Below are 14,395 nucleotides of genomic sequence, written 5' to 3'. Positions count from 1 at the left end.
ACTTGCACACACATGGTCTCCCTCTGGTCACATTGTTCCATACCACTGGATGCTTTGGTGCCTACGTACGTCTTTATCTCCAGTCAGCATTATATCCACAGTTTGTGAATTATGTTAATTCTGTAGGACAGATGGGATGACAAAAATAATTTATAGAAAAATCCACAAAATTCTTCCAATGTGTGTGTATACTTGCTATTAACATTCACGGGGCTTTGGCACACTAAAACAGCACTGTCACCATCTGGACATAGTGCTGCTGTAGGTCGAGTGGCCAGTAAAGGTGAATTAAACTTACCTGAACTTGTCCCTCGCAGGCACGGCCATCTTTCTCTGGTGGGTCTTCTTCAGCTGCATCAGGAGCAAGCGTCACTGCTGTATTTTCGCGCATGGGTGTATAGCATTGAGTTCTGTGGAAGTTCATAGACCAAGCCAATTCCCTGCAGCCATCAATGATGATGACTGGGTGGATTGGCACTTCTAGTCGGCGGTAGCTCTGCCCAGTGTCTAGAAGTGTAGGAAAGACATCCAAACTCCCAGCTTGGTGTGTTCTGGCCTTGGGGTGAAACTAGGCTGTTATAATTACCTGAAAGTCTCCCTCGCAGGCAACACCATCTTCTTCCTTTAGTTCCTAGCTCTTCATCCATTAGGAGCCCATGTCACTGAATTCTCGCAGATACACAAGAGTGCAGCACAATCACTAAGATCTGTGAAGAATCCTGCGAGAACTGTAATCCTCCATTGGCCACTTATTGTGATGCTGGGGGTGACTGATGGAACTGAAAAAACCTGACTGCAGTCTTTCAACCTTTTGTCACGTTTTGTTGACCATAAGGCAAAGTAAGTCCATACATTGTCTTATATGTTTTGGTTGTGTTAGGTTTGCACTGAAATTACAGCACCGTGAATGGGTATTTATCTTTATAATATAATACTCTACTGATAGAACAGAGTTACTTTAGATACTTTCAAGTTGGAGACACTGTAGTCACCAGAACAACTACAGCTTAATGTAGTTGTTCTGGTGTATAAAGTATGTCCTTGGCTTTTTATTGTAAACACTGCCTTTTCAAATAAAAGTCCGTGTTAACATTACTTCCCTAGGAATACCCTTCGTTGCAATCACTCCAATCAGATGGCCCCTAGATGTGTTTCCTTGGTAAGTGCCTCACAGTGGGCAGCACTGATGTTCAATGTCTCTACACTCTGCATGGAGGCACTGAACATTCCTCATAGAGATGCTGATTGGTTCTGAGTTTTGCTGCACATTAGCCTCCCGGATTGACTTAGATTGTCAAGTTTGATCTCCGCCAAGGAGGCTTGTGCAGCGCTTCAAGAATCAAGCCAGTAACCAACCTGATGCTGATGAGCTGTATTCACAATGAAACAGCTGTCGATGAGTGGTTCACTGGAGTTTTATTTCAAAGCTGTTGTGCACAACAAACATAAACTTCAAGAAATAACTTGCATATGCCCACCCAGAATCCCTTGCAGTAGTAAAATCACTGCAGATATCTTTGGAAAAAGCAAGTCTTCTGGCTTGACTGGTGTGTGCAGATCTGTGTTTAACAATGTATTGAAAAAATATATGTATGTATGTATGTATGTATGTGTGTGTAAATATATATATATATATATATATATATATATGTATGTATGTATGTATGTATGTGTGGATGTTTATATGTGTATATATATATGTATATATGTGTATGTATGTGTGTGTGTGTATATATATGTATATCTCTATGTGCACCATTATTGGCAAAATAAAGTCTCCAAAATCTGAATATGCCTTAGATTCGATGGCGTATTGGAATTCGAATACAAATGGTGCATTAGACATGACAGGCATATGACCCGAAATTTGCCTGAGAGAAATTCGCAACATGCGACAAGCATGCAAGACTTGGTTTCTGTGTACAGTGAAGCTGTACCTTGCATCTTTGTCTTGATGTGAATGCAAATTTTGCCCTGGCGAATCCGCGTCGTATGTCCGTCGTATATAATGTGCCATTTGTACTCCAATCTAAAGCACCATCGAATCGATGTTGTATAGTATTATCTTCTCGTACAAATGTACATTACATTTGCCAGCGAAAACATGTTTCAGCCTTCAGGTTTAAAATTTTGAATGAAAAAACAAAAAAAAAATATATATATATATATATATATATATATATAATATTTCTTTAAATTTACTTTTACCATATATAATATGTTTGTATATACACATTTTTAAGTTTGTGCATGTTTGTACTTGAGCTTTTTTAGTGCGCTTTATAGTATGTTTGATATCAGTATGTTAATTTTCTATATTTTGTGTAAAAGAAAACAACAATGCGTGTGTATTTTTTTTGTTAATCTATATGTACTGTAGATAATGTGTGTGTGTGACTGGCATCTCACACCAAATGACCATTGTGCATGGCATTCTGCTTAGCAAATTCCAGGGAGCAATATACATGCAGATTGAGCTATTGTTGGCTGTATTGAAAGCACTGTTTACAAAAGCTTTACTCTTGGTAGGTAGTCGGAAATTCAGAGGACTTGGCTCTCTTGAGTGTGGGAATGCTAAAATTCTCCCTTCCCCCATCTGGGTTAGAGATGTGCAGAAGGCAGTGTGTGCGTGTGAAAATTGCAGCTGTTGTGTGTGCAGGTCAAGTCGGTGCTCACAATTTCAAATAGGGTGTGTCCCCAACATTTCCAAGGCCTGTTGGTCCCTTAGTTTGGGGAAGGGATATATGCATGCATGTATGTGTGTGAGCTAGCACACATTTTATTTATATGTTGCCAAACATTAAGCTGGTAATGACTGCCTGAGATAAAACTGCATTCCTTTGTTGTTGTTGTGTGGGGGGGGGTCTGAAGTCTGATGTCATTGACCTGCAATATGTTACTCACCATTCTGTTGCGGGGGGAATAGTTTGGTGATAAAACTCCATATTTATAACCGATCATTCAATTCAGAACTGAATTGCATTGTAGGAACTCCCAGAAGATCAAACCAAACAAAAGCAGGGTACTAGGTATGTGTGTTTTCATATAATTTTATACGGCCAATATCCTATAAGTAGATATACATGTATATTATCATATATCGATTCTATATTAGTACGCCTGACCAAGCTAATGATTTCCATAAAATAGCAATTCACAAGTACTATTAATCAAACCAAGCAATCATACTGGTATCTCACGGCAAAAACACATATATCCATCCATGGTCCCATTCATGTTTTGTTCATTATTGCAGCATGGTTTGAGCATCGTATGTTCTCTCTGGGGTTTAGTAACTGTGTTTTTGCTTGTTTGTCTCATCCATTTTTATTTTATTTCTAATTTCCATTTTATAATTGATACTTCATGCATTTTAATTTGATTTGACATTCAGTAATTTCCATTATCCCGCATTGACTTCTATCTCTAGAGTAATGTATGTCAGTTACTTTACTGTGATTGTAGCCGTCATTTTTCTTAAATGGCGTTAGATACGTCTCCTGGTTAACAATCTGTTTACCTTGCCACCGCATTAAGACATCATTGCTAGATCTTAAAAAATATATATGTAACTTGAAAAGGCAGTGTTTAGATTAAAAAGCCCGCAGGGACAGGTTATAGATACCAGAACAACTACATTAAGCTGTAGTTGTTCTGGTGACTATATCATTCCTTTAAGTTGTATGTATATATAAAAGTAAACTCCACACTTGCAGCGTCAAGTAACTTTTTAATACTGGCTTGTAGTATGTGACTTAAATTTTAAGTTCTGCATGTCCAGTATTCGAGTGTCATAATTATTTCTTGTTTACGCCGGTTGCAATTTTCCATTATGTAGAGTTTTGATCTCTGCAAAAATTTTGGATTACCTGCATTGCATACTGTACCATAGTACTTATAGTGTCTCCTAAACAGAAAGTCTTTGTTAAATTCTCCTCTTGGTGGCCAGCCTGGATATCACCGCATTTTTGACCCTGGAGATGGTATTGACTTTGTCAGAAATGAGAATTATGATAGTTTGACTGCTTGGGTAAATATTGACAGGGGGAATGTTTCTTCCTGGACAGAACAATGACTGGGAACGTGGACATATAGTGTTTGACAGCTCAGTTACCTATTACTGTAGCATGAAAAGAACAGCAAGCTCCACAAAGGCCAATTTTAATAAGATTATATGAGCATAACAATGCTCTTTAGCAATGATCTTTAATAGACTTCATTGCACTGATATTGCACACACTGCCAGAGGAATCAGGAACAAATAAACACAAAATATCAAAGTATATGTTGGACGTTTGCTTCAATTTGCACAGATGAAGCAGTATGTTCTCTCTGCTTTGGTTCCTGCTGACAGTCTTCATATCTTGAATTTGGTCGTATGTTTATGAAATTAAAACTATTACCTTGTTAAGTAGAGGTAAATTGAAAATGGGAAACAGAGTCTGAATGAAGGGGCAAGCAGTTACTCTGACTAGGGGAGGGTAACATTCAGCACTGTGGGGGCGCGGGGCCTGGCAGCCGACCGAGGCAGACGCACGAGGACAGAGCTCCGCAGGAAAAAGCTCGATCTTGATAAAAACCAGGGGTTTTCACCCTTACTTTCCGACAACGACTCTGCCCTAACTACTTACCCACGGGAGGCAGGCAGGCAGAACGAGCCGAAGACAACAAGCGATGTAAACACAGCACAGCCAACGTTCACGGCCTACTGCGTTGAGGTGGCGGGGACGGCCGCTCCTCCACCTCACTCGGCTCCTGCTCACCGCTGTGCCCTGATTCCCACCCGCCACTGGACCGGTGGGGGATATCCCGGTCCCCACTGGTGGACTAACCTACTACAGTGGAACACAATCGCCTAGAGCAAACAGTAACTGTGCGCCCAACTCACCGTGACCAACTTGGCAAGATGGCCGCCGCTCCATCCCTGGCCTTCCACGAGGCGCGGATAGAAAAAGGCCTTCGAACTCTTCTGGTCCCAATTCTGGTCTCACATGGGCCAAAGAACAGAGAAGAAGGCAGCGGCAAGCCCCACTCCTACAAGCCCAAGAAATACCCCCAACCCACAGCCTGCTCTGCAGGGCCGCATCACTGCTCCGGTAACAAGCAGGAGGAGGAGGAAGAAGAAGCAGCAAGTACCCCAATCTTGGAGACTCCGCGCTGCTAAACCTCATCCCGACATGCAGGGCTTAACTACTCGACCAGCGCAGGTCCTCTCATGGGCCGGGGGGCAGAAGGGAACCACACCCACGCATGGAACTGCACTCAGGTGCCCGATTCTCCCCAACGCACGACTCAGGGGAAGGCCTCATAGAACTTACCGAAAGACCGCGATGGCCACTCCGCATCTCACCACGCAGAGCACTCACTTGCAACTTCCCGCAGGCCTAACCGGACTTCACACACGCCTCCTCCGCCCACACACCGAACGACTCTCACCCTGGCAAGAAGGTCAGACCGGTGCATTGCAAGCCTGGAAGCTGACTGTTCAGGGGATAGGCTGAAGCTCAGGCAGAGTGGGACTCTGTGGGACTTGTACCATCAGACTGGCTACCTCCAATGCTCCCACACTCACAGAAGTCAACGTAGCCAACCATACATTCTGTGATAGATAGACCCTGAGGGCAAAGTGAATTCTCTTTTTGTTGCCCTCCTCAACTTATATTACTCCTTATAACAGTTTGAGTATAGCTGACGCCATTTGCCATACTTGCCCAATACATATCAATGGGGCCCAGTAGAAGAATAGCTTTTTAGCTCTATGAGATAACTCAGCATGTTTAACCTTCTTTTTTCTTACCGGTAGTTAACATCATCTAGCAACTGGTCACTTGTTATAGACTTTTACTATTGAATTATTTTTTTGCCTAAATAACAAATGATTGTGCACAGTATTTCCGATGCCAAAATGCCCTACAACCTACAAGTGTTATACTGATGTACATATGTGCGTCTTACACCAGACGCTGGGACAGCGCAAACCTGTTTATGAAGAGATGTTAGACTGTCTGATCATGCCACCCTCATTTCGACATCTACATGCCCGATAAATTACTTGCATCCATAGTTAAAAATGTGATACGCAGGGCATCACACATAGCATCCTAGCATAAATTACAAGCGCATTATAATCGTCTATATTGCTGTCAGTACCTATAAAAAGGGCAGTAATAGTGCCAAGTTAGATTCCAGCTACATTTTGCCATTACCAGTAATGCCTCGTAGGATGTCTCCGCAAACCTGTTTACCTTAATTGTAAAAAGTGATGTAATCCCTACATTTTATGCTCTAGCTGCTACCTAATATTAGTGTCATGTATACTCTCATGATAATGTCACTATGTTCTCCTTTACTAAGCATCCATAAGGGAAAAATCTGCGATGTACAAGCAAAGTTCTCATATGTTTATGTGCCTATAGAAAATGAGCAGCATACTCTACTAACCTAATCACATGCATAATTTAGCCTGTTAGCTAACTAATTTTGTTGTTTTCTATAATCGAACTACATCAAAGTTTAAATGTGTACCTATCTATTATAAAAACGAAAAGTGCAATACTAACTACGTAACGACCACATAGCCAGACATGTATAAGCTAACTACTAACTAAATAACGACCACATAGCCATACACATATAGTCTAACTACTAACTACGTAATGACCACATGGCCATACACATATAGTCTAACTACGTAACGACCACATAGCCATACAAGTATAGTCTAACTACAAACTACGTAACGACCACATAGCCATACATGTATAGTCTAACTACTCTACATAAATTCCACTCAAGTACTCCAAGCGTGTCGTCTCACATAAAAATTAAATGTGCTAATTACTATGCCATGATATTGTATGCCGCTGTATAGCTTGTATTTGCTGTCATGGCGCTACAAGCTTATCTGTAAACGTATGCACAAGAAAAATAAAGAATTTAATTAAAAAAAAAACATTCAGCACTGTGGACCGCATATTCTTTGATGCTTTGCCATATATTGCTGTAAGAGCATTATGAGAGCTGATGTCCATAACATTCGGAATGCCAATGGTTGCCTACACAAAGGTTGAGCAGAAGCATTTATTTATGTTCTTTTGAACTTACAGTGTAAATTCATATTGGTCCTCTTGGTAGTTACAGCTCAGCGGGTATCTTTATGAATACAGCTGTATTGGTGCATTCTTTCTGTGTGCAGCTATGTTGGCTTCCTCTTGCTGTGTGCAGTGGTATTGCCCTATCTCTCTGTGCTTAATCAAATTTGCCCTCTTCCTGTTCTGTGCTGCTGCAATGACTTCCCCTCCTACAGTGTGCAAGCTGATTTGCCTCTTTCCATTTATATCTATATTCTTCTGGAACTTGCCGGTTAGTGAATAAACATTTAGCCGATATAAAGGGTAATGAACAAATAGAATTTCATGTTTTTTCTTAAATATTACTTTCTCTGAATAACTCTTTCGTAAAATTGTATTCCAAAGATAAGCTGTGCTTTCCACCAGCTAAAGGTATAAGCTTTTTCCTAGAACAGACTTGTCACTAATACACCTATATTATGGACAGAGTTGGAACCCCAACAATATTTCAAGTCAAACATTCCTTGATTTTCACTTGGTTGATGTTTAGTTGACTCCCTCCCCATTTTTTATTAAAAATATGAAAAAAAGAGTATTCTTCTTGTTAATGCTTGTACTCTGCTCACATTTCAGATATGCCAATATTTGGTCTCTGCCCAGCCTACGATGAATTCTATCTAGTAATGTGCAGCCAATGTAATCAGGTCATAAAGCCGCAGGCATTTCAATCACATTACGGTAAGTACTTAACTGTTGCTTAATAAGTGAGGGTGCCGTTAAATCAGGATTAAAAATGCTAAAATTTGTTTATCTCTTCTAATGGTCCTCAAAGCTCTTGGCATTCACAGCCTGAAATGAAAATATAATATGAGGATATAACATCACCCAGATTAGCCCTGGTGCATTTTTTAAGGTCGCAGATGGTAATTTTCTAGTGAATGTATGAATTGAATTTAAGTCATCCTATTTCCTAGTGTGGAGAGATAGGAGAGGTTTGGCAGTCTTCTAGTTATTTGACACATCTTTTAAAGAGATTGGCATCAAAATAATGTAATTTTAACAAAGCACTTTTAGTCCCTGTAGTCTCCCTTGGCTGTGACTCACACACAGCCTGCATTAAAAAATGGCTACATTTCAATCATGTTAACTTACTTTAGAAGTTTTTATCTTTTGCTCTATAAATTGAACTTTACTCACAAACAGGAGGCTCCTGTAGGTTCTAGAAGGCTACTAACAGTAGGAGATAAATTCAGAATCAGACAGACTATGCAATAAAGGAAGTTTTAAACATTAGATCTCTCTTTACATGAAGGGTTTAGGGAAGCTGTGTGAATCATATGCAGGGGTGTGTGACTAAAGCTGCATAAACAAAAACAAAAGTGATTTAAGTAACAGAGTTGAGCACTGAGACTACAGGAGCATTATCTATACAACAAAACAGCTTCCTGACGCTAAAGTTTTTTTGGTGCCTATAGTATCTCTTTTTAAGCTTAAATTTAAGAGCGTTAAAGTTAAATTAAGTGGCTGCTTGTTCCAAATGTCCATAAATACTGGTAATAGTTATGTTAGACTTTTCATGGTACTCCTGGATGCCAAAATGTATTTCCAGGTGTTTACATTTTTAGGAATTACCATGTGTCTATAGCAACATTACTGTTTTGTACTCTGTCATCTTACATAGATACATTGTGAAAGCTGTGCATGAGTGTTGCAAATAGAAAGTAAATTAGGTTTTAAAAGTGTAGTAACTGCTATATGAATGCAACAAATATTTCTTCTGGTTATACATTACATTTTTAATGTGATCTTGACTTTTGATAACGTTTGTTTGAGCTGAAGTATTACAACAGAAAAGGGTTACAGGTGCTCACTATAGTATGAAAGAAACCGTGGGCAGAAGTGAATCTCACAAGGATTCCCAAACCTAGTGTATAGCAAAGAAATAGAAAAAAAAATAAGGATGCACCACGCCAAAACCTCCATGTGCACTTAATACGTACATGTACCATTCATTGCTAATCAAGTTGGTTTCAGTAATATTACTGCATGATATTTCACCATAATAAATGCTGTAATCCATAGGTTGAAAATACAAAGCAATTAAAGATGACCATGAATTCCTTTAACAACCCATCATAATTCCAAACATATTAACAACAGCTATAAACCACTCGGATATTCCAATTGAATTGACATTTACCAGAGCTAACTTCGAGCTCTGTGCGCATACAATCAGAGCTCTAAGTTAAAACATCCTTGTTTTTTTTTTTTCCTATTTGTTTGAGTTAGTTTGTCCGAATCAAATACCTTTTAATCCACTCCTTAACTAACTGATCACTCCAGTATCTACCAGTGGAGTTTTATTCAGAGAACAAGACTCCACAGGTAAATACCAGATGTATTAATTAGTTCGGATGTGGATTAAAAAGTATTTGATTTGGACAACAAGCTCAAAAAATTTGTGCACAAGTCTTATGATTGTGGCACTTTTAAGAACTCTGCATCTACATTAACAGTTTTGGAGATTTACAAAACGGTTTTGGAAACCAAAAAGTAAGAGACATTACTATCACAGTGTATTCGCTTCGGCAAACTGAAATAACTGTTTAGCTCTAAATTCACCGCTAAAAAATCTGCATGTCTATTTTGATATGGCCATTGAAATATAAGCAAGTGGGTGTGTTTATGTAATGAACTGGGAATAATACATGGATCACCTCAGTGCATTCTGGGGGCCATAAATACATGTCCTCGGTTGCTAGAGATTAATGGGAGTTACATGGTGGTGAGGCACCTGCTGCTATTTTAATTACAACAGATAATAGAACGGTCACCGGAACTGCAACACTCATTAATCTTGGGCAGCACTGCATCCCTTAGTCAGTTGAGTTCTCTTCTTTAACCTCTAGAGTACCCAAACACAAAACATGGGACTAAATACCTCCTACGCTACATTATCGCTAAACGTTAACTTCTGCACTAGAACTAAACGTTAATCCCTACACCGTCATTAAAATTACCCCTAACACTAGCACTTAACTCTTACGCTACTTTAAAACCAACCATAAAATTGGAGCGTGAGAAAGTTATTATTCCTACTTAAGCTATGTCATTCTGATTCCTTGGTTCCTTGGATAATGTTCATGGCATATAATTCCAACCACCACTGTCTATCCTCAGGAAGCCAATTCAGGGAAAAAACAGTAAATAAATTACAAAAAAAATAGAAAGCTTTGCCGTATAATGTGGAATGCACTAATTCACAAAACAGTATTTGTGACAGTTGGCATGTACTAAAAGCCTCGCCACCTTTTCAAACCTGTTTGCAAGACACCACTTCTAACAAAGTAATTCTGGTACTAAATGTGTTCTGTGGGAGGTATCACAGCCTGAAGTGATATGGAGACCCAGTTTTTAAGCCCTCGGTAGAGTGAGTGCATATTAAACGGACACTATAGTCACCAGAACCAACTACAGCTTATTGAATTTGTTCTGGTGAGTAGAATCATTACCTTCAGGCTTTTTGCTGTAAACACGGTCTTTTCAGAGAAAATGCAGTGTTTACATTACAGCCTAGTGATAACTTCACTGGCCACTCTTCAGATGGCTGTTAGAGATCTGTCCTGGGTCATGGCTGCCTAAAATGCATCCAAACATCCAGTATCTCCTCCCTCTGCATGCAGATACTGAACTTTCCTCAAATAGATTCATTGATTCAGTTCATCTCTATGCGGAGATGCTGATTGGCCAGGGCTGTGTTTGAATCATGCTGGCTCAGCCAATCCCATGGGGAAGCATTGTGATTGGATCAGGCCACCACTTCTGATTATGTCAGCAGACTGCTTGTTTTCTTTTTTTGAGGCAAACCGCATGCAGAGTTACAGCTACAGGCTTGAATACAGTACGATTTTTACTATATTTATGGAGGCATGAGGGGCCAAGGGGGGCTAGATGGTGGTGTTAACACTATAGGGTCAGGAATACATGTTTGTCTTCCTGACCCTATAGTAATCCTTTAAAGTGGAACTGTCACTTGTGAGCGTTTTGTAACACCTGATTAGCTTTAGCTGCCACCTGTGGCACTATTGAAGGAATACCGTAAATTCTTCCCAAGCATCATGAGGCAGTGTGGTCTTCCTGAACAGATATTCTGCAGAACTAAGTGCATTTTATTTACATATCTCTGCTGCTACTCATCCCAGTAATCACTTTAATAGCATTTACTGGGATAAAGGCATGAGGAACTCTCACAACCAGAGAAGGACTGTTCTGCTACATTGTATATTTTTATAATCTATACAAGACCATACACGGCCTCTACGGAGTAGGCAAAATTGGCATGCCTTTATTGAAACAAGGACACAAAAAATAGGATGCAGGCCTTAATCATCTATATATAAATTCAGCATATACATGATTATGGCCTGCATGCTGTTTTTATTTTATTTATTTTATTTTTTTGTGTGCCATTGTTTCAATAAATTTCTCTAATTTAAAGTCTATGTAATGCTTTGGTCGACTTATATTATAGTATTACTGATCCTTTCCCCAGTGCCTCAGATGCAACGTTGGCCTCACTATCTCTTTATCCGTAAGTGCTTCACCACTCTATATATTATAAATATAGATTATAAATATAGATTATACAATTAATAGTTACTGTTTCTGCCCTGTTTACACTGTGTGTTCGTGTTCATTTGAGCCTTTAATCTTACCACAAAATCAAGAGTTTATTAGATAATATTACTTTTATTGCTTTCCAGTTTTTTATTTTTGGAAAGGTGCTGCCTGGCATCCTATCAAAATATATGTAAACTAGTTTTAATAGCTGTGCCATATCTCTATAGTGTCTTCCGTGGCACTGTGTAAAGCATGGGAGATAAGATGCGATCTTTAGCTTGCTGGGTCCTCTGCTTCACGTGTTGTGGATAAGTGTCTTCCCTCTGAGCCTCTGTACGCACACATCTGTACGCATTCAGTGACTGAGGCTCTTCGGATGGTAATCTGGTCAAACCTAGAAGACTCACTGCGGGTGTGTCACTGGTAGATTTAGGTAATGCAGCTATCAAAGCTTGGTTAGGGAATGCTGCTGAAGCACAGACTTCATCTGCTTTTACAATTGAACACTAGGGGCCGCTCTTGACTTCATCGTTGTGTTTATTGCAGACCTTATAGTCTGATGCCTGAGGCAAAGTGCATAGCATTCAGACAAGCCTTTAAAGCGTTTGGGATTGAAAGAATGGCTAGATCAAAAAGTATATCTGGTGTCTATATGTGAAATTTAATCAACCCTGGTGTACTTTAGAGCAGCACACTTTTTATGCCGTGCCCCTACATAGTAGATGACACATAGTAGATGAGTTTATAATCTAGAGCAGAGATTTCCACTGTTACTGGAACTTCAAATCCTGTGATGTTCTTTTAGTCTGAAATGAAGACTTCCCAGGATTTTTAATATTCTTTTTACTTATCACTAACAAACATGCCATAGTTAAGTGTGAAGATTAAATGTAGAAATCCAAACCTCTTTATCCTGATACTGTGCAGCTACATCATAGCTCCCTTTCAGTATTTTTTTTCTGAGCTCAATTGGACCTTTAATAAAACCATACAGAGAAGAGGAGACGTGTCTATTTCTCCTCCCCATTTGCAATGGATTCCCTTGGTTATCCTTGTCTAAACTGAATTATAAAGTAATTTGCGAAAACATTAATATAAAGAAAAATAGAGCATATTGTGGAAAAATGAATAACGCAGGTTATATGTGATTTTTTTTTTTTATTCTTTATTTATGTTGTGCACGTATTAACAGATAAATTCGCAATGCCACAATAGCTATACCAAACGTTTTAAGAACATTCAAAGAACAACGGCAGCATGGAATGCATATGAATAGCACATTTTAAATTTTTAGGTGTTGTCGCTGTGGTGGAGTATTATGTGTAGCAGGCTATGTGTGATGATTCAGAGTTGGCTGTCCATCTCCGGACTCTAGTAATTATCACTGGTGTGCTGTGACCTGGGTCTAACTAGGTTGCAGAGGTGTTGTCATTCGCATTATAGTATCCGTCTCGGCTAGTGTTTGTTCCGGAGTGGGTTAGTGGTTCACTGATGTGTGCCTCCAGCGCTAATCAAGTTGATATTTTGTGTACACCGGTTACCAGAGGCATGTGGTGGGGGGAATGTGTGCGGCTCAAGGTAGGTTGTTGAGCTTTGGGTGAGCTAATTGTATGTGATCTCTCATATGTGTGTGCTTTAGCTATGCTGGAACCAAAATGTGTAAAAAGATGAACAGAGAAGTCAGTAATGTTAACTGCTGCCCTAGGCAGTGTTTGAGGACTTGGTATCAGATAACTGTCCGTCCCCATAGTGTCCTCAAGTGGTGGCTGCTGTGTATCCTCCCTTGTTTAGCCGTCGGGGGGGGGAGAAGGGGATCACTGTTTCCGGGTTCCACTGGTGTGGAGTGCGGGCTGCCTCTCTTGTCCCGGCCGGTGTCAGGGCGTCAGGGGGCAAGTTAAGGGTGGGCAGTGTGGCCTTTGCCTCCTCGAGATCCCTTATGTGGAGCTTGATTCCCCCATGCTGGAACATTAAGGTACGGAATTGCCGCCACTGGTATGGAATCTGTTTCTGCTGGAGGAGTGATGTAAACGGTCGGAGCGATCTTCTCCAAGCCAGCGTGCTCCCCGACAGGTCCGGGAAGAAGGTAAGAGACATATCTTCAAATTTGTATGGCGCGTGGTTTCTGACCGCCGCCATCACCGCTGCTTTGTCTTTCCCGCTCATCAGCTGGAGGACCAGGTCCCTTGGTACCTTTTCCGGTGCTCGTGGGGATTTTGGCACCCGAAAGAATCCATCTATTTCCACTAGTTCGCCTTGCCGTGGGGTGAGGACAGTGCCCAATAGGCGCCTTAGGAAGTGCGGTAATTCCGCTGTCGGCACTTCATCCAAGATGCCCCTTATTTTAATATTATTTTTCTGCCTCCAGTCTTCTAAGGCGGAGAAGCGGCGTTCAGTCTGCTCGTTGTGTCGCTGGAGCCCCTTGACCGCCTCTTGAAGTGTGGCAATCTGTTGGGCTTGGCTATCGGACGTGGCCTCTACTACCGCTAATCTGCCCGTAAGGCCTTGCAAGTCTGTGCGGAGTAAAGCGACGTCTGTTTGGATGCTCTTCTGGACGTCCGCCAGGAGTGCCTTCAGCACTGCCGCCGTTACTGGTGCACCGTCTTGTTCGTTGTGCTTTTGTACTACCCTTGGGTTCGTAGGGGAATTCTCGTTTTCCTCATCAGGGGACATATCGTCTGAGAGGTCAGAGTACGTTACTGGGTAGT

The 14,395-nt window shown here is 40.6% G+C and overlaps 1 protein-coding gene across 5 annotated transcripts in view; it reads left to right on the top strand.

Moving 5' to 3' along the window:
• The window catches only part of ATXN7 (ataxin 7), a 136,870-nt gene that overhangs the window by 61,963 nt on the left and 60,512 nt on the right, over positions 1 to 14,395 (top strand). For all 5 annotated transcript variants that reach the window (XM_063426834.1, XM_063426833.1, XM_063426835.1 and 2 more), the window contains one exon: positions 7,704 to 7,808. In XM_063426834.1, coding sequence (XP_063282904.1) covers positions 7,704 to 7,808 — 105 coding nt within the window. The remainder of the gene's footprint in view (positions 1 to 7,703; positions 7,809 to 14,395) is intronic.

The sequence above is a fragment of the Pelobates fuscus genome, chromosome 7 (assembly GCF_036172605.1).
Source record: "Pelobates fuscus isolate aPelFus1 chromosome 7, aPelFus1.pri, whole genome shotgun sequence".
NCBI classification, from domain to species: domain Eukaryota; kingdom Metazoa; phylum Chordata; class Amphibia; order Anura; family Pelobatidae; genus Pelobates; species Pelobates fuscus.
This window is presented reverse-complemented; position numbering and strand designations above follow the sequence as displayed.